Source organism: Clarias gariepinus, chromosome 9, assembly GCF_024256425.1.
Source record: "Clarias gariepinus isolate MV-2021 ecotype Netherlands chromosome 9, CGAR_prim_01v2, whole genome shotgun sequence".
In the NCBI taxonomy this organism is placed as follows: Eukaryota; Metazoa; Chordata; class Actinopteri; order Siluriformes; family Clariidae; genus Clarias; species Clarias gariepinus.
Window position 1 is genome coordinate 32,504,180 of NC_071108.1, and position 16,213 is coordinate 32,520,392.

Sequence of the window (16,213 nt, forward strand, 5' to 3'; positions counted from 1 at the left end):
CTTTATTACAGGTTAAGGTTGTACACAGGGCTCATTTCTCCAAACTTAAACTTTCCCGTTTCTACCCAGACGTTGATCCACGTTGTGAGAAATGTAAAAGAGGAGAGGCGTCTCTTAATCATATGTGCTGGACATTTGGACATGCCCGAATTTGGAAAAATTCTGAAGGGATGTTTTTAAAACCTTGCTTTTCGGTATTACTGGAGAGGAAGATAAGCGTCTAACTCAAACTAAACAGTGTTTATTATCTTTTGCGACACTCCTGGCCAGGCGTTCTCTTTTATTCAAGTGGAAGGATTCCATGTCACCCACTCACGCCCAGTGGCTCAGAGATATTATGTCCTGTTTGTCCCTGGAGAAGATTCACTACTCAATCCGTTATTCAGACTTGAAATTTCAACAGGTGCGGGGGCCCTTCCTTCGCTTTTTTCATATACATTAATAGTTTGATTCCATTCTTATTTAATTGTTTGTCTGTTTGTTTTCTTTTTCCTTTTTTTTTTGCATGCAGCACCAAAAAACTTCCAACTCCATATTCTTCTTTTTTTTTTCTTTTCGTTTTTCTCCTTTATTATTAATATTTTTTTATGCCAGGCATAAAGTCTAGCCTTTCTTATGCATGTGAGGTGGGTGCTATAGGGTTTATAAGGGGGTTATAAAATCTGTATTGAAACATTACATATTTACCCTGTTGTATTCCTGTTTAAAATCGATAAAAATATTGTTGGAATATAAAACATTTATCATTTTTCTTGCGCTTCACAATTATATGCCACTTCATCACATAAAATTCTAGTAATTCAAAATATGGAAAAGTTCAAGGGGTGCTAATACTTTTGGAATGCACTGTAAATGTATAAATGTATATAAATGTTTTTTTTTTTGGCCTTAAAAAAAAAAAAGAAACTCAGGATTAAACAAAACTTAAAAAACAACAACAACAAGAATATCTGACAAAAAAAAACTTATTCTGTCCTTTCCACTTTATGAGTTATTTGACAGTTAGAATTCCTCTTTCTGATTGGTCAATTATACTAAAGACCCGCCTTTTAAAAAAGTAAAAAAAAACAACCCACCCAACAAGTATTTCCGGGTAACGGGAGAAGAAAGGAAGTGTCGCATCATTAAACAGACTGTTTTTTAAATCGTAAATTACACTCAATTAGACACACAGGGCAGTACATTTATCTTATAAGTTAATATTTTATTCATGAAATTACATCATTATTCACGATCCAGATTCAGTGCGCATGCGTAGTGTGTGTGTGCGTGCGTCTGGCCCGAGCGGCGGAGGTAGCGCGAGCTCTCTCGCCATGTTCCACACAGCGCCGCCGCGACGCGTCTGTTAAACTGCCCGCGGTCAGTGTGTGTGTGTGTGTGTGTGTGTGTGTGTGTGTGTGTGTGTCAGTCACAGTCTCAGTGCAGCCGTGTGTAAGGTCAGGGGTTTATCGTAAGACTGAATGGTGAACCTCTGCGGCCGCTAATTTACGTGTAAGTCCTGGTGAATTTCACATGAATTTTATGCTAGTTAGCTACTTAGCTTAGCTGTGTGTTGTTTATCTCGCGAGCGCATAACGAAAACATCACCACTACTGCGGGGGTTATTATTATATTTACACCATAAAACATATTAACTGTTTAATTGTTAATATTATTAACACGGTCAAGAAATAAATTGTCAATGACATGGTTTGTTTTGTGTTACATTTTGCTAGCTGGTTAGCCGCTAGCAAGGATGCGGCTAATCAGACCTAGCATGCTAGTCACATCACTGCTATGATAACAATGAGATGCGTTTACTTTTTTGTCAGGAATCTAAATTAGGATTTAATCTTTGGTGAGAAGCATGAATATGTTCAAGTTGGTTTTGTTTTGATTTATTTATGTTTAAGAAATAATAATAATTCAATAAATTATGGTTTTATTTTAACTTAATCTTTAGTGTTTATTGTATCCTAATTTTGTCACTTTTTTTCTAAGGGGTGTGGTTATTTTTAAGCATCACTGTGTCCGTGCCACGCGATGCACCATGGAGGAGGTCCACCAAACGCACAGCGAAATCCTCAAAGATCCAAATCCTTCACTGGCTCTGAAACAGAGGAGCAGCAACAGCAACCAGTCACACAACAACAACCCACAGCTGTCACTCATCCACAGTCGCCGGTGACGACGTTCACAACGGCAGCGAGCCCCGCAGTCCCAGCTCCTCAATCCCCGAACTACCAGATCATCATGAGTCGAAGTCCCGTGGCCGGGCAGAACATGAACATCACGTTACAGAACGTGGGGCCCATGGGGCCGAACCAGCAGATCACGCTGACGCCGCTGCCCCTGCAGAGTCCAGCGTCGCCTGGGTTCCAGCACCAAGCTTCGCAGTGGAGGTTCGAGCACCCGTCTTATATCCAAGTGACTCCGTCGCTTCCTCAGTCGATTCAGCCTCAGAGTCCGACCCAGCACAGCCCCGTCTCCCTGCAGGCCGTGTCCAGGCCGGGTGCCGCTCTCGGGGTGTGCGCGCAAAGCCCTACACGGTTTGTCGAAACTGGAATCATAATGCGGCAGATCAACATCAACAGCCCGCCCGGAAGCGGATCTTATGTGTACCAGGATAACGCCGGTTTGACCCCGCTGGCCCCGACGGCGGTCGGCACGGTGCAGCTGGCTTCCCCGGCCGGGACGCCGGCGTCTGTTAGGGAGAGACGCCTCTCTCAGCCCCATTCCCAGACCGGCGGCACTATCCATCACCTCGGCCCGCAGAGTCCTGTCGCCTCCGGTGCCACTCTCCCGGCTTTAGTCAGTCCTGGTCACATCACCACATCCAACCTTCCTCCTCAGATCAGCAGCATTATACAGGGACAGCTTCGGCCCGTTGTCACGACGTCCGGAATGACGTCCTTCGGAGCCGCCCCACCTTCCAGTCCTTCTCGGAGTACCGCGAACCCCCCGCTGACCCCAAAGAAGGTACAGCCCAAGAAGCTGGAGGAGATCGCGCCTGCTAACGCCGAGGTGGCCCAGCTGAGGAAGCAGTGCTTGGAGCATCACACCAAGAAGATGGACGGCCTGAAGGATGTCTTCAAGGACTACCTGATCGAGCTGTTCTTTCTCCAACACCTGCAGGGCAACATGATGGACTACCTGGCCTTTAAGAAAAAGCCGTGCGTGCCGCTCTTCACCTACCTGAGGCAGAACGATCTGGACCTCGAAGACGAGGAGGAAGAAGAAGAACAATCCGAAGTCATCAACGACGAGGTAAAGCGTGTTTTGAGCTTCTTGAAGCTTTTTGATTTATATTGCAGTCATGTATGAGTGGTGGTGTTTTTTTTTTTTTTTTTTTTTTTTTTAACAGCTGTATTTCCATTTAGAGGCAAAAATTACTTGTATAAGAACTAAAGGTACTTTGGGAGGAATGGAGAAAGTGCTAGTGTTAACGTATTGGATATTTAAATAACTGGATTATACTGACTGGGTGAAATTAATGAGAAAAAACAGACTTTGGGCGAAAAAAGTGTTTATGCCATCTCATCTGCCGCCTTTTTGTCAGTGTTTTTCTTTTGGCTTGATTTTTCATGATGTGCATTAAGACAATATACATAAGATGATGATATAACCAGTTTAAATTTGTTAAAGAACTGCACAGATAGTGACTCATTCAGTGGCGTCATCCATCTATCATTTCTGAAAATTTTTTTGCAATCAGTAAAACCAGAATTTGTGTTTATTTATGTGTGTGTGTGTGGTATACATTGTCTAACGGCCTATACGTAACCAGTCAGATATAATCAGTACACCTAAGTACCTTTAGTTCCTGTCCCTACTTGTATTTATTAGCAGTGCAATAAATAATGACTTGCCTGAGATCATTTCATTCAGCAGCCATTTTTATTTCAGGGACACGAGCGTTGTGCGAGCGTTGTATGTACGTCTGTTTCTATGACAACCACTCAGGTGAAAGTAGTGACGGGAAAGGATGGCCAGGCGGTGACGCCCGTCGCCATATCCACCCAGCTCCCGCCCAACGTCTCGGCGGCGTTCTCCACCCAGCCGCAGTTTCAGGTGAGAAAGACCTCACACACACAGACGCCGGTTCTCTGGAAAAAGATCTCTGATGGATTCGGACAAAATGTTAAATACCGTGTCATCTGCCATCAGGCGTCATCAGGTGGCAACATTTCCAATCCCGTGGACATGGAGGCTTTTAAACGGCAGCAGGCTTTGGCTCAAGCAGGTAGACCGGGCGTCGACAAAGGATTATTTTTGTTTGTTTTTGTTTTTTTTTGTTTGTTTTTGTTTCTCCCCCCTTCTTTTTCCCCCCTCCCTCTTCCTTTCCTTCATTTCCTCCTCAGATTTGCTTCTGCTTAATCAATATTCAGCATCTTTCCCCAGCGCTGTGTGTTCGAAGCCCATGAAACGGGGAGCTTTCGCTTCCTAGCGTCCGACTGCTGGTGTGCAACCGTCATTGCTGTGTGCCTAGTGTTTTTTTTTTCTCTTTCTTTTTTTGAAAAATCCGTGTTTTCTTGTTCTTTTTTTTCCTCCCCTTTTCAATCTTCCCCCCTTTTTTTTTTTTTTTTTTGCGTGTTGAGGGTGTTGTGTGTTTTGCATCCCAGATCAGGCTAAGCGGTCCCGGATCGAAGTGGTTCGCCACGGGATGATATTCCAGCACCCCGTTGTAGCTCCTTTAGGATCTCCCGGCGTTCCCCTCCAGCAGCTTATGCCTACAGCGCAAGGTAGGAGCGCCGATGTGTTTTCTTCCTCCCACGGCCCCCCCGGTCCCACTACTCTCATGTGCATTGGTGTAGAGAGAGAGAGAGACGCTGCTGGAGGTCAGAGGTCAACCCAGAGAGTTCTCAGTGATGATACCTCCCCCCTCTCTTTAATCATTTATCGCATTTTAGATAAAAATTTAATTTCTTTAAACCCAAATTCTATGCACTCCCTTTGACCTTGCCCGGTGGAAGTTCAGGCTTCGAGAGGTACGAGGAGATCCAGAAGGAGATCCAGGAGCGTCTGAAAGGAAAGAATCCACATCTTTTCCCTTTCCTTTATAATTATTTTGAAATCATTCAACATCATTTTTCTTCTTCTTCTTCACCAGTTCACTGGACGATCTGTCTCAGCCGATACGTCACATTATTATTATTATTTCAAATCCATGTTCATCTGACACGTCTTACCCGGAGTCCCTGGCTCCGCCCCCTTTTCCTTGGTTCCCATCGCATCGTTGTATAGCGTCGACACACGCCATCCTCGACATGTTCCATCCATCATCCTTGGTTTCTCGAGCATTTTTCTTTGTCACAACTTGGCCTTCATCCCTCAGTCCAGGTAAATTAGCGAACCTGACGTGACTCAGGAGTCTTAAAGAACCCCCCCCTCTCCGTCAAAGGTGAAGAGAATTGGCGTAGAAGCTAGCTTTACTTTTAAGTGTGCACTTCAAGCCCAGCACTGTCCTGCTTTTCGCCCCTAATCTGTCCACCTTGTCTTTATTCTGCTCTTACACCCCGCTTTGCTCTGTTGTACTGTATAAGCTGTCTAAATGCAGTGTAACGTATCAAGTGTAACACGCATGCTCATCCTATGGTGTCTGTGCTTAGTTGCATTTTATTTTTTTTATTTTAATCTATTTCTATCTTTTTTCTTTTTTCCTTTGCTGTTCTTATCTCGTCAGTGCTTTTTTTTTCCTCATCCTTTTTATTTTAATTGTTTGACTGAATAATGCATGAAACTTGTTATTTTATAGAATTATTAAACATAAAAGTACATTGTTGTTTGTTTTATTTATGAATTTATTTATTAAACTTCAAACCTTGTTTCTTATGTAATCATTGTTATAACGTGAGTGTTATTTTTCTTTAACACCACGCAGTGGATATTTAGTTGGATATCATTAACAATCACATTCATTAAAAGTTAATTTATACCATAGGATAGTATTGTTTCTTTCTTTTTTTTAGATTTTTAGAATTTGTTATTGTTATGATGTATATATTAATAAATATTTGAAAATATGTTTTTTTTCCCCCCTCCAAAATGTTTTATCCTTTTTTTCTGGCGACTTTCCTGTATCTTTCTCCTCTCCCTCCGTCACCTTTTCTCTCCTTTTTCCATTTTCTCTGCTTCTTCTTTATCACTTCCTTTCTCGTTACTCTTTTTCGATTTCTACTTCCTCTGTTATTAATTTCATGATACTTCTCAACATTCCTTTCTTCCTTCCCCCTACTCCGCCTATTTTATTTATTTTTTCCCTTTTCATCCTGCTCTCTCTCTGTATATATATCCTTCCTCCATTCTTTCTCAGGCGGTATGCCCCCAACACCACAGACTGTCCAGATAGGTGGCCAGAACCAAAACCAGCAGCGGTACGACCCATCCAAAGGCCCCCCGGTGCAGAACGCTGCCAGTCTCCACACACCCCCGCCCCAGCTGCCTGGGCGACTCCCTCAAGCTACACTACCCATGGCCACTTTGCCCCCAGCTCTCTCTCAGACGCAGCCCGTGGTGTTGGAGCAGCAGTGCCAGGCACCCGGTGGGCAGCTCCAGGCCCAGGTGAAGCTGCAGGGGGCAGGGGCTGTACTGGCTGCAGTGAACCCACACCCACAGCTGCAGATGCAGCTCCAAATACAGCAGCAGACGCAGCCGGTCATGCAGCCAGGACAGGCCGTGAGTACAGATGTGTTTTTTTTTTTTTTTTTTTTTAATAATACGAGAATACAAGTGTTATTACTTTATAAAACATAAAAGCCTTTCAGTTTTAAGTATGCTAATTCAGACTAAGCAACACCAGTTTAAGAGAAGTAGCCCTGTTTATAATGTCATTTTTAATGATGTCATCATCTCATCATTCTTCCTTCTGTCCCCCAAGACCGTGACGCTCGTCCGACCCGGAGCGGAGATGTCCCAGGCCGCGCAGCGTCTGATGTCCAACCCCCTTTCCTCCTCCGCTGTGGCCACTACACCCTTATCCTCTTTGCCGTCCCCTCTCCCGTCCGCCCCGCTCCGTACCCCTGTGCCTCACACGCTGTCCCCCGCCTCGCACTCCAAACTCGCGGCCGCCAACGGCACTGCGGCTCTGAAGCTCCCCACTCTGAGCCAGGGTTCGGCTACAAGCAGCGCCCAGGAGAGCTCACAGGACAAGCAGGCAGAGCAGGCTAAACTGGTGAGACCTTCGAAATATTCATTTTTATAGAAGTTATATTTTATAGTTTATTTGTATAGTTTATTATTTTATTATAATAACTATATACTGTTATTCAGTATATTTAGACTGTTTTAATAGTGTCCTTAAAGGGGTAGTTTGGTCAGAAAGCAAGTGGCCTCTTGGCGCAAATGTTCAGCAAGTTTAAAATTACTGAATTAATCCAGATGAGATGCATGTGTGACCCTGTGTAGGAAAGCCAAGTGCATCAACGCATTGCTGAGCTCAGGAAGGAGGGCCAGTGGTCAGCTAGCCGCCTCCCCAAACTGCAGGAAGCCAGCAGGCCCAAATCTCACTGGGACTATCTGCTGGAGGAGATGCAGTGGATGGCTGCTGATTTTGCCCAGGAGAGGCGCTGGAAGATGGCTGCTGCCAAAAAGGTCAGTTGTGCAACACTGCATGTTTTTTCTTCCCCATAAAAGGCAACAAGAGGCTGTTAAAATGGTTATAATTTATAGTAATGCAGCACTATGGAATTTGATTTTTGTCCAAAAAGATTGTCCAAAAAGGCTGTCCAGAGTGGTGGGTGAGGTACAGTACCAGTGAAGAGTTTGGACACACTTTCTGTTTAGTGATTTATTTTCTATATTGTAGAACTGTACTGATTTTTTATTTTTTTTTTTCTCCCCAAAACAAGACCTTCCCAGGAAGGCGAGACCAAAACGTTACTTCTGCTGCAGAGGAGAAGTTCATTTAAGTCCCTCCATTTCTTTACTTATTTTTTTTTTCACGCTTTAGTTTTTTGGTTTTGCTGCAGAGTTTTACATTTCTCCCTTTTGACACAAACATACCGTTAGTATAAACTTTTTTTTTTAATGTAAACATTATTATTTATTATTACTTAATCAATCAGTATCATCCACTTCAAAGGACGCATCCCTCTCATAGCAGTTTTTTCCCCAAGCTTTATTTTTTTATCATAATCTTATTTATGGTAAAGGTTCATGAAAACGTGTTGGTTTGTTGTGCGAGTTAATATAGAAACCTTTCAATTTTAAGGCTGTATAAATGTATTATTACCCCATGCCACAATACACACAAACAGAAAGACAGACACTCAGCGTGACTGTCCTGTCGATTTAACCTGCACTGATGTGTTTTTTGTTTGATTTTGCAGCTGGTGCGCACTTGTGCTCGTTACCATGTCGAGGTGAGGAAGGCCGAGGAGAGGAAGAAGACGGAGGAGGAGCTGAGGCTGAGGAACATCGCCAGCGTCATTGCGCGTGAGGTGGACTACTTCTGGTCCAACATTGAACAGGTGAAAACGCGGAAGAAAACCCATACATGTTGTAGGTTATTTATTCTCATTTGTGTTCTCATGTGAACCCTTTCCTGATTTTATTGTGAATGTGTTCGATGATTGTCGTTGCAGGTTGTGGAAATCAAACTCCATTTGGAAATCTCAGACAAAAGACAGAAAGCACTCAGGCTACAGAAATCAAAAAGCAAAGGTGAGAGTTTTGTGTGTTTTTTTTTTTTTTTTTCACGTCAAATACACTTGCGTATTTAAAGTAAAATTAAGATTGAAAATACTGATTGTTGTTGATCCAGGACAAAGCGGTAAATCTTCTCAAGCCTCAGGAGACAAGGACAGCAGAGTGGTCAGTGTTTCCTATACGTCTTTTTTCTTTTTTAAATTGAGACTACATGGGGTTTCTTTTAGTTTAAAGCTTCCTTTCATTTTATCAGGAGTCCGGGAGCTCCACCCGCAAGAGGAAGTCGAGCACCACTATGTCTGATGAGGAAGGTACGTGCTGTAATTGTGTGACCATCATGGTACCGTGCTCTTGAGTGTTCATTAGCTTGATGATGGGACTTAACCCTTTTGCGTGTGTGTGTTTTTGCAGCTGAAGATGAGGAGAGCACTATAGAGGAGCAGGAGGCTATGGAAGTCCCTGCTGAGCAAAAAGAGGAGCTTGTTGAGCTCACCAAGGAAGGTCAGAGACCGCTTTCACACAATTATCCAAAGGATTTTTTTTTTCTCTATTTAAATTCCTTTTATGGAACTTGTGTACAAATACATTTTAAATGCTAAGCAGAAAAAGCTATTTTGTAGTACTTGAGATATTTTTAAAATGCAGTGTGCATCGATTTTTGTTTATAGCCGAGGTGCCATTGGAAACCCTGGTGAAGAAATACGCCGGCGCGTACGCTGAGGGATTCGAGTGGCCGCAGCCTGCCTGCCAGAGCGAGGACGAGGACAAAGATGAAGTCGAAGGCATGGTTTCATCCTCACTATAAGTCAATAAATCACACCAGAGTATTACACACATTCTCCGACTTCAGATTATACATAGTTTTGTTGTATTGTCATATTAACCATGTTGTCATGACTTTATTTGTAAAGTCTAGTTAGTTAAAAATGTTGTGAACTATTTAAAAACAAAGAAGAGTATTTTATAGTCAGACTACTAGACTAAATGATAAAATATTAAAGTCTTTAAACGTGTAGTCTTAAAATAAAATGCATTGTAACTGTTGTAGAAAAGAACAAACGTACAGGTAGTCACTGATTTCCGAACATTCAAGTTATGAATTTCCGCAGATTCAGCAGAACTTTTCTGGTTCAATCACAGAAGTAGCTCACGTGTATTGTACAAAAAATAGACACTGTAGTGCATCAGATACCATTATTTACAATATTGTCAGTGTGTCAGTGAATGTATAAAATGTCTAAAGTATATTGTGTGTGGGGTTGCGGGAGAAATGAGTCGGCCTTCAACACATCAGTTTCAGTGAATCAGTTCGGGATGGAAAAACGTCTGTCCTGATGCTGAATAATCCTAATTTCAGAAAATCCTCAACAAAACTTCATAGTTCATAGTCCAATACATTGGAAAACAGCTCAGAGACAAAATGGTATTGGGGATTCCCCTCGCGACTCTAAAGGTGCAGATTATGGTTTTTGGCCACATGATGGCAGTGTGGAGGAAGGGCACAGATATTTAGTCAAGTGGATTGATATGCTTTAACATTGAATATCCGAGTTGAGAACAAATTGACTTACGAACATGCCCCCCGGAACGGAACTAGTTCGTAAGTCAGGGACTACCTGTATTTCATTAACCAAAATTCTTCCCGCCATTTAGCACAACACCTCCCCTCTGTGCCATTATTTTTGCATCCGTCAACAATAAAAAAACATGCTTAATTAAATAGATATGTTCTTTCGGTATGCGATATGAAATCTTTTACATCTTCTCTGCTGCATTAGACATGGACAGTTGTCCCCTGGACAGTCCTCACGAGGCGGTTCTCATCGATACGCTCTTGAGCGAGGAGCAGTACCGCGGACCCGACCGGAGCACCGGCAGCGCCGACGGCAAACCCACAAAGGATATAGCGGAAGTGTCCCGGGCAACAGATCTGATCCTGCCCAAAGGCAGCGCCAGGACTACACCTACTGTGAGCTTCCTTACACTTATGTTTATAAATATCACAGTGGACACGTTGGAGAACATTTTATTAGCTGTTCGGCTACAATTTTTTTGTTTTAGTTTTGTCATCAAAGAAATAGTAGAAAGTAGGAAGTACTCTTATTTCTGTTGCTGAAGTGGAAACATGGTCATCTAGACTTAAGATGATGTCTGGTTACTAGATGGCGTTCTTAGCTCATTCTGGTGGCTGAGGTCATTTAACCGTCATATTTAACTCTTCTTACAATATCCTCTCCTTTTTTTTTTTTCCTTATATTTTAGTCTCGTCTTTCCATGCCTTCCCTCCTTCATGGCTCTCTAAGAGATTACCAGCTGGTGGGTGTCGAGTGGTTGGCTAACCTGCACCGGAAACACCTCAACGGCATTCTGGCAGACGAGACCGGACTGGGCAAGACCGTCCAGACGGTGGCGTACCTCGCGCACCTGGCCTGTCAAGAAGGTCCGTCTTCAACTATGACTGTAATGTTGTTGATTAATGGGGTGGATGTGCTAGATCTGACATGGATTTTATAAAATTTTTTTGTATAACACCTTGTTTATAGATTAGTGCTGCACGATTAATTACACAGATATTGAATTTGTAATATGGACCTGTGTGATTCTTTATTCTTAAAAGTCTGCAATTTATTACACTTACACGTAGTTGGGAATTTATGTACAGTTTATAACACAATATTGGGAAATGAGCGAATTTCTCATGCTGTTAGTCTAGATAAATATTTAGAATTTTAAAAATGGCACTTTTATTAAATAAGTCATAAGTATCGTATAAGAGTGTGTGTAAATAATCGCAAAAGTGTGTAGCCCTAGGTTAATAAAGCTAATTTACTTATTTTTATCTGAAGTACAGTCCAGGAAAAAAGCATGGCTGTGTTAAACTGCTTAACAAATAAACAACACTTTTAAGATGTAATAGAAAGTCCAGATGTTTGGTTAACATGTCTTATTTACAGGTATATGGGGCCCCCATCTGGTGGTGGTGAGAACGTGCAAGCTGCTCAACTGGGAACTGGAGTTTAAGCGCTGGTGCCCGGGCCTCAAAATCCTCCTGTACTTGGGCGGCAAGAGAGAACGCAGATACAAACGATCGGTAAACATCAGAAGGCATCTAATCCGTTCTTCTCACACAGGTGGTGGATGTAGGTTTGTGAAATTTCTCCTTATTCTCTTTTTGCCCTTATTTCTTCACAGTGGTGGTCCGAACGCAACAGCTTCCACGTTTGCGTCACGTCATACAAGCTGCTGCTGAAAGACCAGGCTCACTTCCTGAAGCGTCGCTGGAGGCACCTGGTGCTGGACGAAGTGCAGCTGATCAAGAACCTGACCGAGAAACACTGGGAGACCATCTTCACCCTGAGGAGGTCAGATGCCAGCTCTAGACGTCTGCCCTCTAATAAACGAGACCTAATTGAGTTTTTATGTGTTAGCTGATTGTGTTGTGTTTTTTGTGTGTCACACAGTCAGCAGAGGATCTTGCTGATCAACACCCCTCTACAGAACACACTGAGGGAGCTGTGGACCATGATTCACTTCCTCCTGCCTGGGATCACTCGCTCGTTTCTTGACTTCCCCATCCAACCCGGAGCAGACCAGAACCAGGACTACTGCCACAAGCTGGTCATCAGACTCCACAGGGTAGGCGTGTGCTCGCAAATGTGTCGCCCTATTAAATGTAGCTGTATTGGCGAATGTTATAACACTAATTGATACGGTGTCGTTATTTTTACTGTCTAGACGTCATGTTTATCTGCCGGGGGGAAAAAGTGAAATCATTGTTTAAACAACTTACTTACGCACTAGCAAACTTTCCCTTCATCTCGCTTTCTCTTGCTTTGTGTAGATGATCCAGCCCTTCATCCTGCGTCGCTCCAAGAGAGACGTGGAGAAGCAGCTGCCCAAGAAGTACGAGCACATCCTGAAGTGCCGGCTCTCGGCGAGACAGAAGAGCATGTACGAGGACATCCTGACGCAGCCCAGGTCTGTACCAGCTGCATCCTTATTACTGATGATCAATCACCTCCTGAAACGATATAATCTTGATTCTTAGGCGCTGATTCGAGATTTTATCATGATTTTATACGTTTTCCGATTCGATATTACATTTTCAACCGATTTTATTACATTTTTAAATCTTAAAAAACAAAGTTTAATGATTGATTAAAATTTATTATAATTCCTTATAACATTACTTTTCTCACATTAGTGAGTGTTTAGTGAGTGTGTTTGAGACCACAGGAAGTCCCCAACTTACGAATAACCGAGTTACGAATTTCCACAGAGAAGAACAGACACGGAAGTAGCACATTGTGGTAGTATTGTACAAAAAAAAAAAATACACACTGCAGTGCACCAGATACCAATATTTGCAATAATATGCAATATTTTTAGTGTGTGAAGAAATGAGTAGGCCTCACCGCTTTCAATGAATCAATCCAGGAGCACGATAACAGAAAATTCCTGTCCTGTAAAGTTGTCCTGATGGTGAATAATCCTAATTTTGAAAAAATCCTCAACAAAACGGAGTCCAATACAGTGGAAAACAGCTCAGAGACAAAATGGCATATGGAATTTCCCTCATGATTTAAAGGTGCAGAGACAACGTTGTTACATTTGATGCGCATGATTAATTTCTTTAGGCACAGTTACAGTTTTTGGCCACATGTTGGCAGGGGACAGAGATTTAGTCAAATGGATTGGTATGCTTTACGTTGTATATTCGTGTCAAAGGCATATATAAGACTCACTTTGTCGGAGTTAAGAACAAATCCGACTTACGAACATGCCCCGGGACGGAACTCGTTCGTAAGTAGGGGACGACCTGTAGTTTGCTCAGAGAGCCCACATCTTTCTACAGTATTTCTTCTGATAGATTGGCAAATCTGTTTCAGCTAAAATAGTTTTTTTTTTTTGTGCAGTGCTCAGGAGGCCCTAAAGACCGGACACTTCGTAAGCGTGCTGCAAGTTCTAATGCAGCTGCAGAGGATCTGTAATCACCCAGACTTGATCCAGATCAGAGAGACCGCCAGCTCGTACACGTGCCAAAGCCTGCAGTACAACACGCCGTCGTTACTGCTCACAGCCCTGCACAAGGACCAGTGGAAGGTGTGTGTGTGTACATGTTGCGTGTGAGTGTGTGCGCCTGTTTGTGTGTGAGAGATTGAGTGAGTGATTGTTGTGGTGAAGTAAACAGTGTTTAATGTCCTCCTCCCCTCCCCCCCAGACGGTGGACCTGTCCCTGTTTGATCTGATCAGTAACGAGGGCAGACTGACGCGCTTCGAGAGCACAGAGGTTCTTCCCAAACTGCGTCTGAGGCAGCAGCTGATCGAGGAGATCCACAGCGCCCCTGAGCCTCCACCCAGACCCCGAGTCTGCAAGATCAAACCCAGCAGGTCGGAAACACACCAGTCTGAAGATGAATAGTCACATGGATCATCAGGCTTTATTTCTAATTAACTGTAATAATTAACCGGTTTATATAATTTTGCTCGCTTCTTCTCTGTCTCTCTTTCTCTCAGTGCCTCTTGTTTCACTCCATCTGTCTCTCTTTGTTTTTGTCCCTCGCTCTCAATTTCTTTCTCTCTACCTCTCTCTTGTGTCCAGTCACATTCCATCTCTTTCTCTTTTTTTTGGTCTCCCTATTTTTCTCACTGTATGTCTCACATTCCATCTCTTACTTTTATTGTAATATAATCTTTCTTTTTCCCTTACTTTCTCTCTTGTCCCCTCCCTATTTTTCAATCTTTCAGTGTCCCTCTCACATTTCATCTTCTTTCTCCTTCCTCACTTTCTGTCTGTCCCTCTCACTCTACATGTCTCTGTCCTTCCACTCCTCTGTGTTGCTCTAACTGATTCTTTGTCTTCTTCCTCGCACTTTGTTTTTTCCTAGTCTCTTTTCTTCCCCGTCTGTCTCTTTTTCTTTTTTTCTGCTTGTTTTATATCTTAAATCTTCTGTGTCTTTATATGTCTCTCATGCTCTGTCTCTCCCTCACTAACCCCCCCTCCCCTTCTTGCGATAGCAGGATTACGTGAGACTGATCAGTCCCGTGTTTGTGTGCTTTAGGTTGTTCCTGCCAGTGCAGTACGGGACAAAACCAGAAGGACGTCTCGTGCCCCAGGTCAACACCTCGCAAGTTCAGCGCTCCACCGCGGCCACCACCACTACCACCCCCACCACCACTTCTGCCCCTGCTGCTGTTGCTCAGAACGCCCAGGCCAGGGGCAAATCACCCGTTACTACCACCTCATCCGCTCAGGGTAAGACCTTAGCAGCGTGCTCTGATAAAGTTTATATTGTACAGAAGACACAACAAGTCTTTGTCTTTATGTCCTGAACCATTTCTGCTTTTGAAAAAAAAACAAAAAGTTAGATTTTTTTTGTATAATGAAGTTCATTCCGTGCCTTTGAATTGTGTTGCTATAATATATTGTTTTATTATTTATAACGACATTTTGTGCAGGACGTCCACGACCGCGTGAGAGCCTGTGAGTCTGGTTTCAGTGCTGAGATATGGGTTTTGTTTATCCCAGTAATCCTGGACGAGACTAGCTTGTACAGCGCTGAATGGTTTAATGTTTGAGCATGTCTGAGTTACGGTGTTTTTTTTTTTTTTAACAGCTCTTAAGAAGGAATTTTTGAAAATTTAAAAAGTGATTTCATTTGACTTCTCTGGAGTCAAGTGTCTAATTTTATTGCCACGTAACGTTGCTGAGTCTAGACCTCAGCAACTGAAGCAACCCCACATCATAACACTGTCTTCAGAGGCTTGTGCAGAGTTTTTGTGTTGGTTTTTTTGTTGATTTTTTTTCCCCCCTTTGGGCTAGGCAGTGCATAATGTAGTCACTTAGCCATGTAATTTAAAACTCTTAATGATGTTTTAATCCAGACTTTTACAATATATTGTGGACTTAATTTTTCTTTCCCATGATCCATCCCTACAAAGTTCCTCCACGCTACACCTGTTGTCATCTGCACTTTTTTTGTTTGTTTGTTTTTTGCTGAGTTTCATTAAACCTACATCTCTTCCCTGTTTATTCCAGCTGGAGAAACACAGACTGACTTGTCTCTTCTTTCCCCAAACCCCACAGCCTGCAGCACACCAGGACTCGCTGTTGCAGCTGCCCCCTCCACTGCCACTCTGGCTTTAGGTGTAGCAGGGGTGGGTGCTGTAGGCCCCAGACCTGCTCTCACCCCTCAGCCTCTATCCACTCACCCCCTGCTGCCCCAGAGGCTGGTCCTCAGCTCCCAGGCCCAGGCTCGCTTGCCTAGTAAGTGGCCGTGTATCATCGCCTCAGACACACCAGATGACAAGCTGCATAAAAGTTTGAATACGTGAGACTGCAGTGTGGGATGTTGGGGATGAAAGAGTCTGGTGTGACATATTTGTAGAGTACATATTTTTAATCGGATATCGTAAGTCTGGAATGATTGACAGCTGTTTTGAACTCCTTTGAAAGTAAAAATGGAAGCCCCACCCCTCTCATCTCAATCCCAGTCTTATCCTACCACTTAGCATTACTTTAACAGTAAGCGAGAATAGAATTATCATCCGATAAAAACTAATATTGAGTAGTGGAAATCCCAGCCAC

The 16,213-nt window shown here is 43.1% G+C and overlaps 1 protein-coding gene across 5 annotated transcripts in view; it reads left to right on the top strand.

Moving 5' to 3' along the window:
• Positions 1–1,371: 1,371 nt before the first annotated feature.
• The window catches only part of ep400 (E1A binding protein p400), a 35,097-nt gene continuing 20,255 nt past the window's right edge, over positions 1,372–16,213 (top strand). For 3 of the 5 annotated variants that reach the window (XM_053503605.1, XM_053503607.1, XM_053503606.1), the window contains exons 1-23: positions 1,372–1,491; positions 1,981–3,246; positions 3,886–4,050; positions 4,147–4,222; positions 6,293–6,654; positions 6,857–7,150; positions 7,384–7,569; positions 8,307–8,447; positions 8,562–8,640; positions 8,741–8,790; positions 8,879–8,936; positions 9,037–9,126; positions 9,294–9,407; positions 10,404–10,594; positions 10,888–11,065; positions 11,580–11,716; positions 11,818–11,987; positions 12,087–12,261; positions 12,467–12,603; positions 13,542–13,728; positions 13,847–14,016; positions 14,688–14,881; positions 15,713–15,892. In XM_053503605.1, coding sequence (XP_053359580.1) covers positions 2,023–3,246; positions 3,886–4,050; positions 4,147–4,222; positions 6,293–6,654; positions 6,857–7,150; positions 7,384–7,569; positions 8,307–8,447; positions 8,562–8,640; positions 8,741–8,790; positions 8,879–8,936; positions 9,037–9,126; positions 9,294–9,407; positions 10,404–10,594; positions 10,888–11,065; positions 11,580–11,716; positions 11,818–11,987; positions 12,087–12,261; positions 12,467–12,603; positions 13,542–13,728; positions 13,847–14,016; positions 14,688–14,881; positions 15,713–15,892 — 4,558 coding nt within the window. In that variant the 5' untranslated portion in view covers positions 1,372–1,491; positions 1,981–2,022. The remainder of the gene's footprint in view (positions 1,492–1,980; positions 3,247–3,885; positions 4,051–4,146; positions 4,223–6,292; positions 6,655–6,856; positions 7,151–7,383; positions 7,570–8,306; positions 8,448–8,561; positions 8,641–8,740; positions 8,791–8,878; positions 8,937–9,036; positions 9,127–9,293; positions 9,408–10,403; positions 10,595–10,887; positions 11,066–11,579; positions 11,717–11,817; positions 11,988–12,086; positions 12,262–12,466; positions 12,604–13,541; positions 13,729–13,846; positions 14,017–14,687; positions 14,882–15,712; positions 15,893–16,213) is intronic. The other 2 variants (XM_053503608.1, XM_053503609.1) reach the window with 2 other exon arrangements.